Raw genomic sequence first — 16,007 nt, 5'->3', positions numbered from 1 at the left:
CTGGGTGCAAGCAATTCTCCTGTCAGCCTCCTGAGTAGCTGGAGCTACAGGCATGTGCCACAATGCCCGGCTAATTTTTATATTTTTAGTAGAGACAGGGTTTCACCGTGTTGGCCATGCTGATCTCGAACTCCTGACCTAAGGTTATCCACCCACCTTGGCCTCCCAAAGTGCTGGGGTTACAGGTGTGAGCCACCGCGGCTGGCCACGCAGAACATATTTCTGTTCATGTCTTCTGTCCATAAATTTAACACCTCTTCCATCTTACCTTTGCAGTTTAAGGTACAACAGCAAAACTAGAATGAATTTCTTTTTCCTTCATAATTTCATGGATAGAAGATTTGATCTTGCACTGATCGTAGCAACCTAGGCACACAATTTTTGTTGTTGTTGTTGTTAACTCAAGAACTTTCATCTTTTCACTTGAAGCCCTTTATGGCACTTCTTTGGCATATTTAAATTGCCAGCATTACTACTCTTGTGCTTTGGGACCGTTATGAAGTAAAATAAGGGTTATTGGAACACAAGCACTGCAGTATCAAGACATTCTGTCTGATCACAAGCCCTACAGTATCAAGACATTGTGTCTGAGACAGAGATGGCTACCAAGTGACTAATGGAGTGGGCAGCATCTACCACATGGATAAACTGAGCAGCGGGATGATTTGTGTTCTAGATGGGATGGATTAGGTGTGACACTTTAGTATGCTATTCAGAATGGACACATAATTTTAAAACCTATGAAATTGTTTATTTCTGGAATTTTTCATTTACTATTTTCAGTCTGAAATTGCACGTAACTGAAACCATGAAGTAAAACGGAGGATAAGCGGGGCTACTGTACAGAAATTCAACAGAAATTACGAAGAGGCAAGGAAAGGTTCTCCCCTGTAGGTTTCAGAGGGAAAATGACCCTGCTGACACCCTGATTTCAGATTTCTAGACTCCAGATTTGTGATACAATATATTTCTCATTTTAAGCCACCCAGTTTGTGGTCCTTTCCTATTCACACCTCTAATTCTAGCTCAACACTACAGAATTCATTTCAGCCTTTCCCCTTTCTGTATTAACTCCCTTCTCTAAAGATAGTAATATGAGAAATATGGCTGCTGCTATCCACAAATCTTTACTTATTTTTACAGTCATGAAAGAAAAAGTTTTTAATATTGTGAGCCCATACTTCTCTAAAACACAAGCCTAGTAGAATACAATATTTGTTTACAGTTCTTTATGTTTTTACTTTAAGACAAATAGTCAAAACAGTGTATTCCAGGTATATGTTAGTTTTACCCCAACAGTTGAGCGTGGTTATTTATTTAAATACAGTTGGATTAGCTTTTGTTTTTTTATTGTGGGTGCTGATATTCTTGGGATTTTATTTTATTATTATATTTTAAGTTCTGGGGTACATGTGCAGAATGTGCAGGTTTGTTACATAGGTATACATGTGCCATGGTGGTTTGCTGCATCCATCACCCTGTAATCTACATTAGGTATTTCTCCTAATGCTATCCCTCCTCTAGCCTCCCACCCCCTGCTATCCCTCCCCTAACCCCCATCCTCCCACAGGCCCTGGTGTGTGATATTCTTCTTCTTTTGTCCATGTGTTCTAATTGTTCAACCCCCACTTATGAGTGAGAACATGCAGTGTTTGGTTTTCTGTTCTTGGGTCAGTTTGCTGAGAATGATGGTTTCCAGATTCATCTATGTCCCTGAAAAGGATATGAACTTATCCTTTTTTATGGCTGCATAGTATTCCATGGTGTATATGTGCCACATTTTTTTTATCCAGTCTATTGTTGATGGGCATTTGGGTTGGTTCCAAGTCTTTGCTATTGTGAACAGTGCTGCAATAAACATACGTGTGCATGTGTCTTTATATTAGAATGATTTATAATCCCTTGGGTATATACCCAGTAATGGGATTGCTGGGTCAAATGGTATTTCTAGTTCTAGATCCTGAGAAATCACCACACTGTCTTCCACAATGGTTGAACTAATTTACACTCCCATCAACAGTTGGAGTCATGAAATCTTGCCTGTTCCTGTGTCCAGGATGGTATTTCCTGGGTTGTCTCTCAGGATTTTTATAGTTTTGGGTTTTATATTTAGTCTTTAATCCATCTTGAGTTGATTTTTGTATATGGTGTAAGGAAGGAGTCAACCTTCAATTTTCTGCATATGGCTAGCCAGTTATCCCAGCACCATTTATTGACTAGGGATTTTCTCCATTGCATATTTGTCAGCTTTGTTGAAGATCAGATGGTCATGGGAGTTGCAGCCTTGTTTCCTCTATTCTGTTCCACTGGTCTATGTTCCTGTTTTTGTACAAGTACCATGGTGTTTTGGTTACTGTAGCACTGTAGTATAGTTTGAAGCATCAGGTAACATGGTGCATCCAGCTTTGTTCTTTGCTTAGGATTGCTTTGGCTCTTCAGGATCTTTTTGGGTTCCATATGAATTTTAAAATAGTTTTTCTAGTTCTGTGAAGAGTGTCATTGATAGTTTGATAAGAATAGCATTAATCTGTAAATCGCTTTGGGCAGTAGGGCCATTTTAATGAGATTGATTCTTCCCATCCATCAGCATGGGAAGTTTTTCCATTTGTTTGTGTCTTCTCTGATTTCCTTTAGCAGTGTTTTGTAATTCTCATTGTAGAGATCTTTTACCTCCCTGATTAGCTATATTCTTAGATATCTTATTCTTTTTCTGGCAATTGTGAATGGAATTGCCTTTCTGATTTGGCTCCTGGGTTGGCTGTTGTTGGTGTTTAGGAATGCTAGTGATTTTTTTTTGAGACAGAGTTTCACTCTTGTTACCCAGGCTGGAGTGCAATGGCGCGATCTTGGCTCAACACAACCTTCGCCTCCTGGGTTCAAGCAATTCTCCTGCCTCAGCCTCTCAAATAGCTGGGACTACAGGCGTGCACCACCATGCCCAGCTAATTTTTTTGTATTTTTAGTAGAGGCAGGGTTTCACCATGTTGACCAGTATGGTCTCAATCTCTTGACCTTGTGATCCACCTGCCTTAGCCTCCCAAAGTGCTGGGATTATAGGCGTGAGCCACCGTGGCTAGTGATTTTTATACATTGATTTTATATCCTGAAACTTTACTGCAGTTGTCTATTGGTTAAAGGAGCTTTTGGGCTGAAACTATGGAGTTTTTCAGGGTATAGAATCATGTTTGTCTGCAAACAGGATAGTTTGATTTCCTCTCTTGCTATTTGGCTGCCCTTTCTTTCTTTCTCTTGCTTGATTGCTCTGGCTACGACTTCCAGTACTGCATTGAATAGGAGTTGTGAGAGAGGGCATTCTTGTCTTGTGCTGATTTTTAGGGAGATTGCTTTCAGCTTTTGCCCATTCATATAATGTTGGCTGTAGGTTTGGCTCTCATTATTTTGAGGTATGTTCCTTCAATACCTAGTATATCAGGAGTTTTTGATATGAAGGAGTGTTGAATTTTATTGAAAGCTATTTCTGTATCTATGGAGATAATCATGTGGTTTTTGTCTGTCATTTTATGTGATTAATCATGTTTATTGACTTGTGTATGTTGAACCAACCTTGTATCCCAGGATGAAAACTACTTGTTGTGGTGGATTAGCTTTTTGATGTGCTGCTGGATTCAGTTTGCAAGTATTTTGTTGAAGATTTTTGCATCAGTGTTCATCAAGGATATTGGCCTGCAGTTTTCTTTTTTATGTTGCATCTCTGACAGGTTTTGGTGTCAGGATGATGCTGGCCTCATAGAATGAGTTGAGGAGGAGTCCCTCCTTCTTAATTTTTTGGAATGGTTTCTATAGAAATAGTACTAGATCTTCTTTGTGCATCTGGTAGAATTTGGCTGTGAATCCATCAGGTCCTGGGCTTTTTTTTTTTTTTTTTGGTTGGTAGGCTGCTTATTACTGATTCAGTTTTAGAGCTTGTTATTGGTCTGTTCAGGAAATCAGTTTCTTCCTTGTTCAGTCTTGGGAGCATGTATGTGTCCAATAATTTATCCATTGCTTCTACATTTTCTAGTTTATGTGCATAGAGGTATTCAAGGTAGTTTCTGATGGTTATTTTTTATTTTTCTGTGGTCAATGGTGACAGTTCTGTCATCATTTCTAATTGTTTTACTTGGATCTTCTCTCTTTTCTCCCTTATGAGTCTAGCTAGTGGCCTATCTTATTTGTTTCAAAAAACCAATTCCTCGATTTGTTGATCTTTTGAATGGTTTTTCATGTCTCAGTCTCCTTCAGTTTAATTTTGGTTATTTCTTGTCATATGCTAGCTTTGGGGTTGATTTTTTTCTTGCTTCTTGAATTCTATCAGTTGTGATGTTAAGTTGTTAATTTAAGATCCTCCTAACTTTTTGATGTGGGCATTTAGTGCTATGAATTTCCCTCTTAATATTGCCTTAGCTGTGTCCCAGAGATTCTAGTATGTTTTGTCTTTGTTATCATTAGTTTCAAAGAACTTCTTGATTTCTGCCTTAATTTCATTATTTACCCAAAAGTCATTAAAAAGCATGTTGTTTAATTTCCATGTAATTGCATGGTTTTTAGTGATTTTCTTAGTTTTAACATCTGTTTTTATTGTGCTCTGGTCCAAGAGAGTGTTTGGTATGATTTCCATTCTTTTGCATTTGCTGAGGATTGTTTTATGTCCAATTATGCAGTCAGTTTTAGAGCATGTGCCACGTGATGATGAGAATGTATACTCTGTTTTTTTCAGTGGAGAGTTCTGTAGAGGTCTATCAGATCCATTTGGTCCAGTGTTGAGTTCAGGTCCTGAATATCTTTGTTAATTTTCTGCCTCAATGATCTGTCTAATACTGTTAGTAGGACTCCCTTTAATATTTCCGATAGGGCAGGCTTTCTAGTATTTCTTTACTTTGTATTTATCTGGGAATCTCTTAAATTCTTCTTCAGTTTTTAAAAATAAGTTTGCTGGATACAAAATCTTCGGTTGATAATTTTTTTTCCCAAAGGACTTTGAATATGTCATCCCTCTGCCTTCTTGCCTACATGGTTTCTGATGAGAAATCCACTATTAATCTTGTTGAGGAGTGCTTGCACATGTCAAATTACATTTTTCTGACTGCTTTCAAGTGTCTCTGTTTGTCTTTCCATAGTTTGATCATAATATATCTAAGTATGGATCTCTTAGTTTGTCCTGCTTGGAGTTTATTGAGCTCTTGAATATGTGATCTTTTTCATCAAATTTTGGAAGTTTTGGCCATTGTTTCTTGATATATTCTTCCTGTCTGTCTCTTGTTCTCTCTCTTCTCCTTCTGAGATTTCCATTATGCATATGGTGATATGCTTATGGAACAACACAGGTCTCTCAAGCTATATTTATTTACCTTCATTCTTTTTCCTTTCTTTTCTTCAGACTGGATAATCTCAGTTGTCCCATATTCAAGTTTGCTGATTCTTTCTGCTGCCTGCTCAAATTTCCTGTTGAACCCTTAGGTAGGAGGATTGGGTTGCTCAAATCTTATACAGTTAAAAGAAATGTTTATCTTCAGGCCTGGCCATTGGCTGGCTCCTGGAAAGTAGCCTTTGAGCCCTTGGAATATTCTTCCTGATATGAGTGTCTATATGCCTAAAGCCCTGAACCATACCGTATTTGTGGTATTTATGGTAAATCCCTGTTTTTGTATGACTGAGCCCTTGGGCTATACTGTACCAGCTTGACTGGATAAGTTTGTCCTAAAAAAGTGATTTGTGATGAATGCCTGATTTTGCTCTGTGGAAGACTGGAGTCTGAGTATCTGAGGTCATTCATATGGGCATTGCATGCCTATGTGATTGACCACCAACAAAAACTCTGTATACAAAGGCTTAAGTGAACTTCCCTAGCAACACTTCACATGTGTGGTCATACTTTCCTGCTAGAACAGTTAAGGACATAACTATGTGACTCCACTGGGAAGGGATACTTAGAAGTATGAACTTGATTTCTCTCAGATTTAATCCATGTAACTTCTCTCTCTCTGTCAATTATGATACATCCTTTTGCTATTATAAACTGTAACCATGAATATGGCAGTTTCTGAATTCTATGAGTCTTTCTAATGAATCATTGAACCTGAGTATGGTATTGGATATCCCCAATATAATAGTAAAGTTTTCATTTCAGTTATTTTCTTGTTTATTTCATAATTTTTATTTTTTTCTTATAATTGGTATCTCTGTATTGATATTCTCTGTTTGGTCAGATATTAGTCTCATATTTACATTTAGTTCTTTAGATGTGGTTTCCTTTAGTTCTCTAGATAAAATAACTGATTTAAAGTACTTGCCTAGTAGGTCCAACTTCTATATTTCCTGGGCAGTTTCTATTCATTGCTTTATTTCCTAGGTATGGACCATGCTTTCTTGATTCTTTGCACATTTATATGTGGTTTTGTGCGTTTGTGAAAACTGGATCTTTTAAATAATATGGCGACCCCGGACATCAGATTAGCCTCCCAACTTCTGCTCCCCAATGACTTTTGTGAACTAATCCTATAAAGTCTATATTCTTTGTCATGTGTGGCCTCTAAAGTCTCTGATTAGTTATCTTAGTAGTCAGCTAATAATTAAACAGATATGTTCTTACATACATTTGCCAGAAAGTTCTGTGTAAATGTTGGAGAATGCTTTAAACATTGAGACAGGCAGTTGATAGCTCTGTGTTAGCATTCACTACTTGATTGCACAGAGACTCAAGGTTATCCCAAGATGAGAATATAGGGCCTTCTTGGGCCTTTCCTGAACATTCACACAGCCCTGCATATTCATATGTAGATGCCAAAAAGATGTTGAAACTTTTCAAAGCCCCTATGGAAATCTCATTCCCTAAGCTTTTCCTTATAAGCCCTTTGGTTAATCAATTGTTTGTCCCAGCTGTTATCCACAATTTTAGGCAACTGAAATGTTTATAAATTGCCTGTGTTTTCAAAAATACCCCAGGGAAAGTATTTTTATGCTGGAAGATCTCTGAGTCAGGTCAAATAAAGACAACTTTGCAAGTGGGTCAGGTAAAAAAACCAGTTCTTTTTACCAGACAGGTAAAAAAAAAAAAAACAGTTCTCTTCAATAGAGGCTTAGAAAGAACTCTACCTTTGTTGTATCCCTTTTGGAAGCTACTGAACAGCTGGTTTTCACCATGATTGCAGAATGTTTATTTTCAAGGCTGCTATGGTGCTGGAGAGGGAAAGTTGAGAATAGGGCAAGGTAAAGTGCCAAGAAGCTTGCCATTCTTACCAAGATTCTGCTGTTTTTCCTGAATAAACCCACCCTGGATTGCTACAAATGTAGCAAAGTTTGGTTAACTTGTAGAGTTCAAAATTTTTTCATGCTAACAATTTTTACAGTTTTCTTATTTGTTGAGAAGATAATTTCCTTTCTTTACCATCTTTACAAACCTAGAGTAATTTTAAAATGTAAATTGGATGGGACGATCCAAGATGGCCGATCGCTAACATCCCGGGATTGCAGCTCTCAGGGAAGGCGCGGAGAACTAGAGGACGCCACACTTTCAGACAAAGTCTGGTCGCTCACGGAGCAGAAGATCCCCCAGTGGTGGAAACACACGGGTCGCCAGCGCGACTCTCGTGGTCGGCGCAGCGGTTCCGCCGGCACCTCGACGCGGCAGCTCTCGGAGCAGAGTAAACGGGACCGCTTCCCCTTCTGACCGAGGTTTGGAGCCCCAGGAAGGCAGAGTCGCCTACTACGGAAACAAGAAGGAAGCCCGACAAGATAATCCTGGGCAGAAAAGCACCATCAGTTTTAACGCCACTGCTCTGGCCCTGGGAACTAACTGGACGTCCACTCAAGAGACCTAATTGAAAGTTGGTAATTTCAAAGACGACAGGAGGATAAATTTACAATGACGGGAAGAAACCAGCGTAAAAAAGCTGAGAACACGCAAAGTCAGAACGCCTCTCCCTCTAAAGATGATCACAGTTCCACATCAACAATGGAACGAGGCTTGATGGAGAACGAGCGCCTCCTGATGACAGAATCACTCTTCAAGGAATGGATAATAACAAACTTCGGTGAGTTAAAAGAACATGTTGTAGCCCAACGTAAAGAAACTAGGAACTTTGAAAAAAGGTTTGATGAAATCCTATTGAGAATAGACAACTTAGAGAGGAGTATGAGTGAATTAATGGAACTGAAGAATACAATACAGGAACTCCGAGAAGTATGCACAGGTTTAAACACTCGAATTGTTCAAGCAGAAGAAGGGATATCAGAGGTCAAAGTCCAACTTAATGAACTAAAACGTGAAGAAAAGGTTAGAGAAAAAAGGATAAAAAGGAATGAGCAAAGTCTCCAAGAAATGTGGGACTATGTGAAAAGACCAAATTTACGTTTGATAGGTGTACCTGAATGCGACGGAGAGAATGAATCCAAGCTGGAAAATACCCTTCAGGATATTATTCAGGAAAATTTTCCTAAACTAGCAAAGCAGGTCAACATTCAACCCCAGGTAATACAGAGAACACCACAAAGATATTCCTCAAGAAGAGCAACCCCAAGGCACATAATCGTTAGATTCACCAGGGTTGAAACGAAGGAGAGGATACTAAGGGCAGCCAGAGAGAAAGGTCGGATAACCCACAAAGGCAAGCCTATCAGACTTACAGCAGATCTCTCGGCAGAAACTCTACAGGCCAGAAGAGAGTGGGGGCCAATATTCAACATCCTCAAAGAACAGAACCTTCAGCCCAGAATTTCATATCCAGCCAAACTAAGCTTCACAACTGAAGGAAAAATAAAATCTTTTATGAACAAGCAAGAACTCAGAGATTTTATTACCACCAAGCCTGCTTTACAAGAGCTTCTGAAAGAAGCATTACACACAGAAAGAAACAACCAGTATTAGCCTTTCTAAAAATACACCAAAAAGTAAAGAGCACCAACATAAAGAAGAATTTACACCAACAAATGGATAAAACAGCCAGTCAACATCAAATGGCAGTAACCCTAAATTTAAATTGACTAAATTCCCAATCAAAAGACACAGCCAAAACCCAAAGGCATGTTACATCCAGACCTGTTTCACATGCAAGGATACACAAAGACTCAAAACAAAGGGATGGAGAAAGATTTACCAACCAAATGGAGAGGAAAAATAAATAATAAATAAATAAAAAGCAGGAGTTGCAATTCTTATATCGGATAAAATAGATTTTAAAGCAACAAAGATATAGTGGTAAAAGGATCAATGCAACAACAAGAGCTAACGATCCTAACACCCAGATACGAGACTTAGATTCAATGAGACAGAAAATTAATAAGGATATCAAGGACTCGAACTCAGATTCAGAACAAGTAAACTTAATAAATATTTATAGAGCTCTCCACTTCAAATACACAAAATATACATTCTTGTCAATACCACATCACACCTACCCATTAGTTTAAATAAAACATTGATTGGCCATTATTAATACCCAATTTTTTTCAAAATAAAGCAATATTTCCATTTACTCTCCCTCTTTCTTCCTCTCCTTTACTTATTTTTTTTTTCTTTCCTTCTCTCAAAAAAAAAGAAATGAACTTGTAAACCTCTAGATCCAGGTCGGCAATGTCTCTTTCATTGCTTGATTTCCTTTCTTCCCTTCCCTCCCTCCCTCCCTCCCTGCTTCCTCCCTTCCTTCCTTCCTTCATCCCTTCCTTCCTCCCTACCGTCCTTCTTCCCTTCCTTCCTGCCTTCCTCCCCCGCCCCCCCCAAAAAAAATGTAAATTGGATGTTATTTTTCTACTTTAAATGGTTTATTTTCAGTGTTCTTAGAATAAAATCCAAATTCCACGATCAAAGTCTATGAGACTAATAGGACTCTGTTTACATCCCCAGAATCATCTTTAACCCACTTCCCCCTCATTCAGCATGTTTCAACAACACAGAGATCCTTTATGTTCTTGAGAGTCAAGTGTTACGCAACCTTGCCTGTGTACATAGAGAATTGATTTCTGACCATTCTGTTGGTCCTCTACTTTTTTTTGTTGGCCTTATTTTCACCCCAAATTCAAGTATATTGGATAAGAGCCCCCCACTCATTTGCCATTCTCAGTAAAATTAAATTATGTCTCACAGGTCCTAGTGAGTCAGAGGTCTAAACCCTGACCACAGAAATGCAGTGTTCTCATTAGCCAGACCTGAGATCTTGTGCAAGGTGTGGAGTCACCTTTGGTGGAAGTACGTGGCTGGAAAGTAGAGCAGCAATGGTTGTGTAAAGTTGCTAGAAGAAGGTAAGTTGATACTGGGCAGAAACTACAACTACCTGTTTTCATGATGTTGCCTTTGGGTCTGTGCCCATACTGTTTCTTCTGACCAAAATGTTAAGCATGAGTGGCACATAATTAGTCTTCAAATCTTGTCTTCAGATATTTTCTCTTCAGATAGACCTCTGTTCTGATAATTTAATTCTAAATAGCTTTTGAATCTGCCACCACTATCCTAGTCAGAGCTACCATTTCCCCAATTATATCTACAATAGATTTCTGACTGGTATAACCACACCCACTCTTCTCAACTGCCCTATCTGCTCTCTATATTATTGTTGCATTATTTGTATATATAAAAAGGTTAAATATGACCACATCACATTTTTCATTCTTAAAACCCTTCAGACTTTTTCTCCTTTACGTTCATGGATGGTTTTTGCCTACCTACCTCTTAGATCTCGCCTACCCCTGTACTTCACCATCTCTTGCCTAGTCTCCGTACTGTGGCTACATTGGACTTTGATGGAACTCTAGACTTGCTAGGATCTCTTCTTTCAAAGGGCTTAGATAATGCTGTTCTATCTGCCTCAAACATTTTTTCTTATTCCTCATCATCTTAGCTTTTTTTGGCATTTCCTTAAATTTTTATTGAAGATTTTCAATTTACTCAAGTAAGATATGAATACATTCTTCCTTACAAAAATATCAAAAATTAAAACATTGCAGATAAAGTCAGGGTATAGGGTATAACTTTCCTAATCTTAGCGCCATCACAAGTTGTTAGTTTTTTTTTCTAAAATCACCTTTGTTCCAACAGATGGCCTAAGAACTCTTGAGTCACTTCTCTTGTCACCTAAGGCTACTCATCTTAGGCTGCAAAGCTGCCAATTATTTCAGAATGCACATAGAGTTTACTCCTGCCCCTACCCTTTTGTTCATACGTGGAATACTTCTTCCCAAACCAGCCTGAAGCATATCATTCTCTTAGTTTCTTTTCAAATAAAACTCAATCTACATTTTCTGTTGCAGTTTGAACAGGGAGCAGTCAGCCAGGGTGTTGCAAAGGATCACCAACTGCATCATTGTCAAGCACCCTCTTCAGGGAACCCTTATTCCTTCAGTTAACCATAGTCCATGGGTTCGCTTTTGATTTACAGATTCGGGAGTCTGATTTTGCCAGAATCCCATAAAGAGAGCTACCTTTTAGGGATAGACTCACATTAGACACATAGACTCATATGGCCAATTTTTAAATTTACAGTGAAAAATATCCTTCTCCTAGTGCCATGAACAGTGCTGTGTCAGCCTCAAGAGATAAACATGAGAATCCAAACTAAAATTAGAAATTGCTTGGTGCATATGAAATCAAACTGAAAAGCTCTTAGAACATAGTATCAAGTCTCTTCCCAGAACGTGGTACTAACTTACAATCTCACTGACTATATATCAATGACCATTTTAATACACTGTCCAACACTGTCAGACAGACAAACATCCATTCTCATTGTTTCAGTTAACATCAAAAGGCATTTTTTTTTCATTTCATTTCCTGCTTTCAAGTTCAGAGGTATATGTGTAGGATGTGTAGGTTCGTTACATAGGTAAATGTATGCCATATGGTGTGCTGCACAAATCTTCCTATCACCCAGGTATTAAACCCAGTACCCACTAGATATTGTTCCTGATCCTCTCTCTCTTCCCACCTCCTGCCCGCCAACAGGTCCCAGTGTGTGTTGTTACCCCTGATGTGTCCATGTGTTCTCATTATTTAGCTCTCACTTATAAGTGAGAACATGTATTTTGTTTTCTGTTCCTGTGTTAGTTTGCTAAGGATAATGACCTCAAGCTCCATGCATGTCCCTGCAAAGGGCATGATTTCCTTCCTTTTTATGGTTGCATAGCATTCCATGGTGTATATGTACCACATTTTATTTATGCAGTCTATCACTGATGGGCATTTAGATTGATTCTGTCTCTGCTGTTGTGAATAGTGCTGTAGTGAACATAAATGTGCATGTATCTTTATAATAATTTATACCCCTTTGCATGTGTACCAGCAATGGGATTGCTGGGTTGGATGGTATTTCTGTCTCTAGGTCTTTGAGAAACCACCACAATGTCTTCCACAATGGTTGAACTAATTTACACTCCCACCAACAGTGTAAAAGCATTCCTATTTCTCCACAACCTTGCCATCATCTGTTATTTTCTGACTTTTTAATAATAGCTATTCTGACTGGTGTGAGATGGTATCTCATTGTGGCTTTGATTGATTTGCATTTCTGTAGTCAGTGATGTTGATATTGAGCTTTTTTTTTTTTTTTGAGTCTCACTCTGTCGCCCAGGCTGGAGTACAGTGGCACAATCTCAGCTCACTGCAACTTACAGCTGCTGGGTTTAAGCGATTCTCCTGCCTCAGCCTCCTGGGTAGCTTGGATTATGGGTGCCTGCCACCACGCCTGGCTAATTTTTGTATTTTTAGTAGAGACGGGTTGGCCAGGCTGGTCTTGAACTCCTGACCTCAAGTGATATGCCCGTTTTGGCCTCCCAAAATGTTGGGATTACAGGCGTTAGCCACTGTGCCTGGCCAGCTTTTTTTTTGTTTGTTGACCATATGTATGTCTTCTTTTGAGAATTATCTATTCATATCTTCTGCCCACTTTTTAATGCTTTTTTTTTCTAGTAAATTTGTTTGTTTCTTACAGATGCTGGATATTAAACCTTTGTCAGATGGATAGATTGCAAAAACTGTCTCTTATTCTGTAGGTTGTCTGTTTACTCAGTTGATAGTTTCATCTTAGCATTTACTGCTCATTCTTTTGGTATCAACCAAACTTTAGGGAAGCTTCTCTGACCTTGCTGACTAGGTCAAGTCCTGCTGTGATAAACTTTTATAGCAACAATTACTTTCCATCATAGCATTTATCACTATTACAGGTTGGAATTTATTTGTATAAGTACTTGATTAATATATCTTTTCCACTAGAATGTAAACTCCTTGAGAACAAGCCAATGTCTAATTTGGCTCACCATTGCATCCTTAGAACACTATCTGACTTACAGTAATGTATTAGGCATTCAGTAAGTAAGCAGATAGTAGAGGTGTTTAATAGGAAATTCTGAAATGCAAATTTTTGAAGCTGCCCTATTTTAGGATGGCTTGCTTAAAGGCTTTTATTCATCCCTAATTGGTGTGGTCAAGACATGAGAAGTAATAGCTCAGGTCTTGGACCATTGATCCCAGGGGTCACTCACCTCACCTATTTGCTATGTCTTTACTTGGAGGCACTGACCTTGATGTTATTTTCTATTTAATTTTCTTCTAAGTATTCTCTTAGCCTAAAATGTAGTCTTCATAGCTTTACTTAGTGCTCTTTTCTGTCATCAGTGTAGACTTACAGATGTGAATTTTTAACGCATGTTTTGACCTAAATAACTGGTTAGGAGCTTTCAATTTCATTACTGCCATTGGCACTTCTAAAGATCAGCAATCCTTTGTTGCTCACTGCCCAGTACCATTACTGATCTAGCCTCCAAGTAAAGACTGAAGGCAGATAGAAATAAACACACAAGTTTGGTAGGAGACAGCCTTACTAAAGTCAATGTTTAAAAGAATCATGGTCCCTTAAGTCAATTCGAAAGAACCAGTGGACTGATGGGAAATCTTGCAACCTCAGGTACATCCCATGTGGAAATTGAACCTAGACATTCCTCAAAGAGAGGTTGTCATGTATATGGGTAACTATAGCTTGGAGGGTGGAAAAGGCACAAACTTTTAGGGAATTTGGAATCTAAATCTAAGTTTACTTGAATTCCTGAAAATGTGGAGAACCATTATAGTCAGTATTTTAAGGCAAGGAATTATGCTGGCTAACTGAAAAAGGTGTTTTAAATTTACCACCAGGACCCAAAACTCAACAGACAGCCATTTACCCACTATGAGAGTGTATAGTTGGGATAGAAATCCTCAACATATGGCAGAATCCTCACTTTGTAAAACAAAAAACAGAAAAACCCTTAAGTCCTTAAGGACTGTTAGGGTAGCATCAACGGGGAAATTATTTGGACTCTTTTTTCCCATCAAAATATTAAGTCAGAAGCAAGATTACTTTTTCAGGGGGAACTGCAGAGATTAAAGCTATTATTAAAGATTTGTAAGATGCTGGCCAATGATTTCTCTCTCCCCATTCAATACCTCAGTATGGTCAATGCAAAAACCAATGCTAACTCCAACTCTACTTTCCTGTCTCCAAATGGCTTCTTTACTAAACAGATTAATAAAATTCCTGATTTCTGATCTGTAGTCCATGATATGTCGATCGTGTGTCACCTTCTTGCTGCTCAATTGGACTGTTAGGATTAGGAGCAGTTGATTTCACCTGACAGGAGCAACAGTTTGTTTACTCTGTGTCTGTGCCAAAATCCGGTCCTCTGGAGCCTTGACATTGCATTCCTCCTAGGCCATGACTCTGATACAATACATTTACAATCTCAAGCTGATTACTCCTGGAGAACAGCAAGTGGCAATGCCCCAGATAACTTAGGAAGAAATAAGAGTAAGTGAGACATCTTTCAGAAATAAGAGAACCTGCTTCCTCTGTCCTAGAAAGAAGAGGGAGGTTCTAATGTCAATGATATGATAGAGTATTCTCCCTAAGTGGAAAACAAGTTGCGGTACATAATATTAACAGGGAATCTTTCTGGATTTTGGAATTTTTGTGATCTCTGGCCAACTAATAGGTGACATAAAAATTTGACCAGAGTAGATTAAGAGAAGGTTTTCCAGCTAGCCCAGTCTGCAAGGAAAGCTGCCCTGCCAGGTGACATGATAGCCACACTGATCCAATAGTATCCAAGATGCATGAAGCAGACCAAAATGGTAAGAAGCAATAGAGCCTTGAGCATAAAGAGTTACTGCAAGGAACTCTGGGATTTTGGAGCTAACTCTGTCATATTAGCAGTAACTATTCTCTTTTTGTGTGACATCTCCTGTCTTGCTTCTAGATCCAAATATCCTCCCATTTCAGTGGGTATAAAGAAAAAAAGAAACAAATATCTGATTATGAAGTCAGCTAAATGTGAAACCTGGGCTGCTCTGCATTAACTGGATATCACCAGTTTCACAATCCATAAAACTAGGTTTATTTGAAAATACTCCAAGTGGTATAAAAAACAACAGGATTTACAGGCCACAGGAGTTAAAATATTATTTAAATGGGTTGCTCAATTGGAACACTGAAGCACAGACATTTTATATATTTATAGGAAGGACTAAATAAAGTCTTGTGGAATGAGACTGAACACACAAATCTGTTTCTAGCAATTAAAAGATTTCTACTAAATAGGAAGCAAATACTTTATTGAAATAAAATTCACCAGACATTAGACTTCATTAATATTTATTTTAAAGATCAACTTTTATTGTAACAAATATAAAGTCATCAATGTTTTACAAATTATCAAAAATGCTTTAAGTACGAAAAAATACATTAGTAAAATGAAAGTTATGTTGTATTACTTGGTACACAATACTGTCAACATGCACAACATATGCCAGAAAAGCTCATGCATTATTGGAAGAGAGAAGAAATATGATATAACTGCTGTATTGTCTGATTATAAATTCATTGCTTCAGTCAGTTTTCTTTCTTCAGGGATACCATTTACCTGCAATGTGTAAGAATGAATATGGGCAGGTGTTAGGGCATGGTGACTTTTAGATTTTGAGCAAAGCAAATTATGGCAAGGATAAAATTTCCATCTTCTTTATACAATGTAAAATAATTACATTGCATGAT

General features: G+C 38.3%; 2 protein-coding genes across 17 annotated transcripts in view; one reads left to right on the top strand and one right to left on the bottom strand.

Annotated features, from left to right (window-relative positions):
- Window positions 1-16,007, top strand: part of CASD1 (CAS1 domain sialic acid O acetyltransferase 1) — a 135,905-nt gene that overhangs the window by 67,352 nt on the left and 52,546 nt on the right. For 2 of the 5 annotated variants that reach the window (XM_054237305.2, XM_054237304.2), the window contains one exon: window positions 7,402-9,536. In XM_054237305.2, the coding sequence (XP_054093280.2) occupies window positions 7,402-7,666 (265 nt within the window). In that variant the 3' untranslated portion in view covers window positions 7,667-9,536. Of the gene's footprint in view, window positions 1-7,401; window positions 9,537-10,078; window positions 15,879-16,007 lie in introns of those variants that run through there. The other 3 variants (XR_013523942.1, XM_054237306.2, XM_035253856.3) reach the window with 3 other exon arrangements.
- The window catches only part of SGCE (sarcoglycan epsilon), a 75,938-nt gene continuing 75,522 nt past the window's right edge, over window positions 15,592-16,007 (bottom strand). For all 12 annotated transcript variants that reach the window (XM_009002419.5, XM_009002421.5, XM_009002420.5 and 9 more), the window contains one exon: window positions 15,592-15,876. In XM_009002419.5, coding sequence (XP_009000667.1) covers window positions 15,826-15,876 — 51 coding nt within the window. In that variant the 3' untranslated portion in view covers window positions 15,592-15,825. The remainder of the gene's footprint in view (window positions 15,877-16,007) is intronic.

Source organism: Callithrix jacchus, chromosome 11 (assembly GCF_049354715.1).
Source record: "Callithrix jacchus isolate 240 chromosome 11, calJac240_pri, whole genome shotgun sequence".
NCBI classification, from domain to species: Eukaryota; Metazoa; Chordata; class Mammalia; order Primates; family Cebidae; genus Callithrix; species Callithrix jacchus.
Note: the sequence above shows the minus strand (reverse complement) of the source record. Positions and strands in the feature narration are given on the sequence as shown.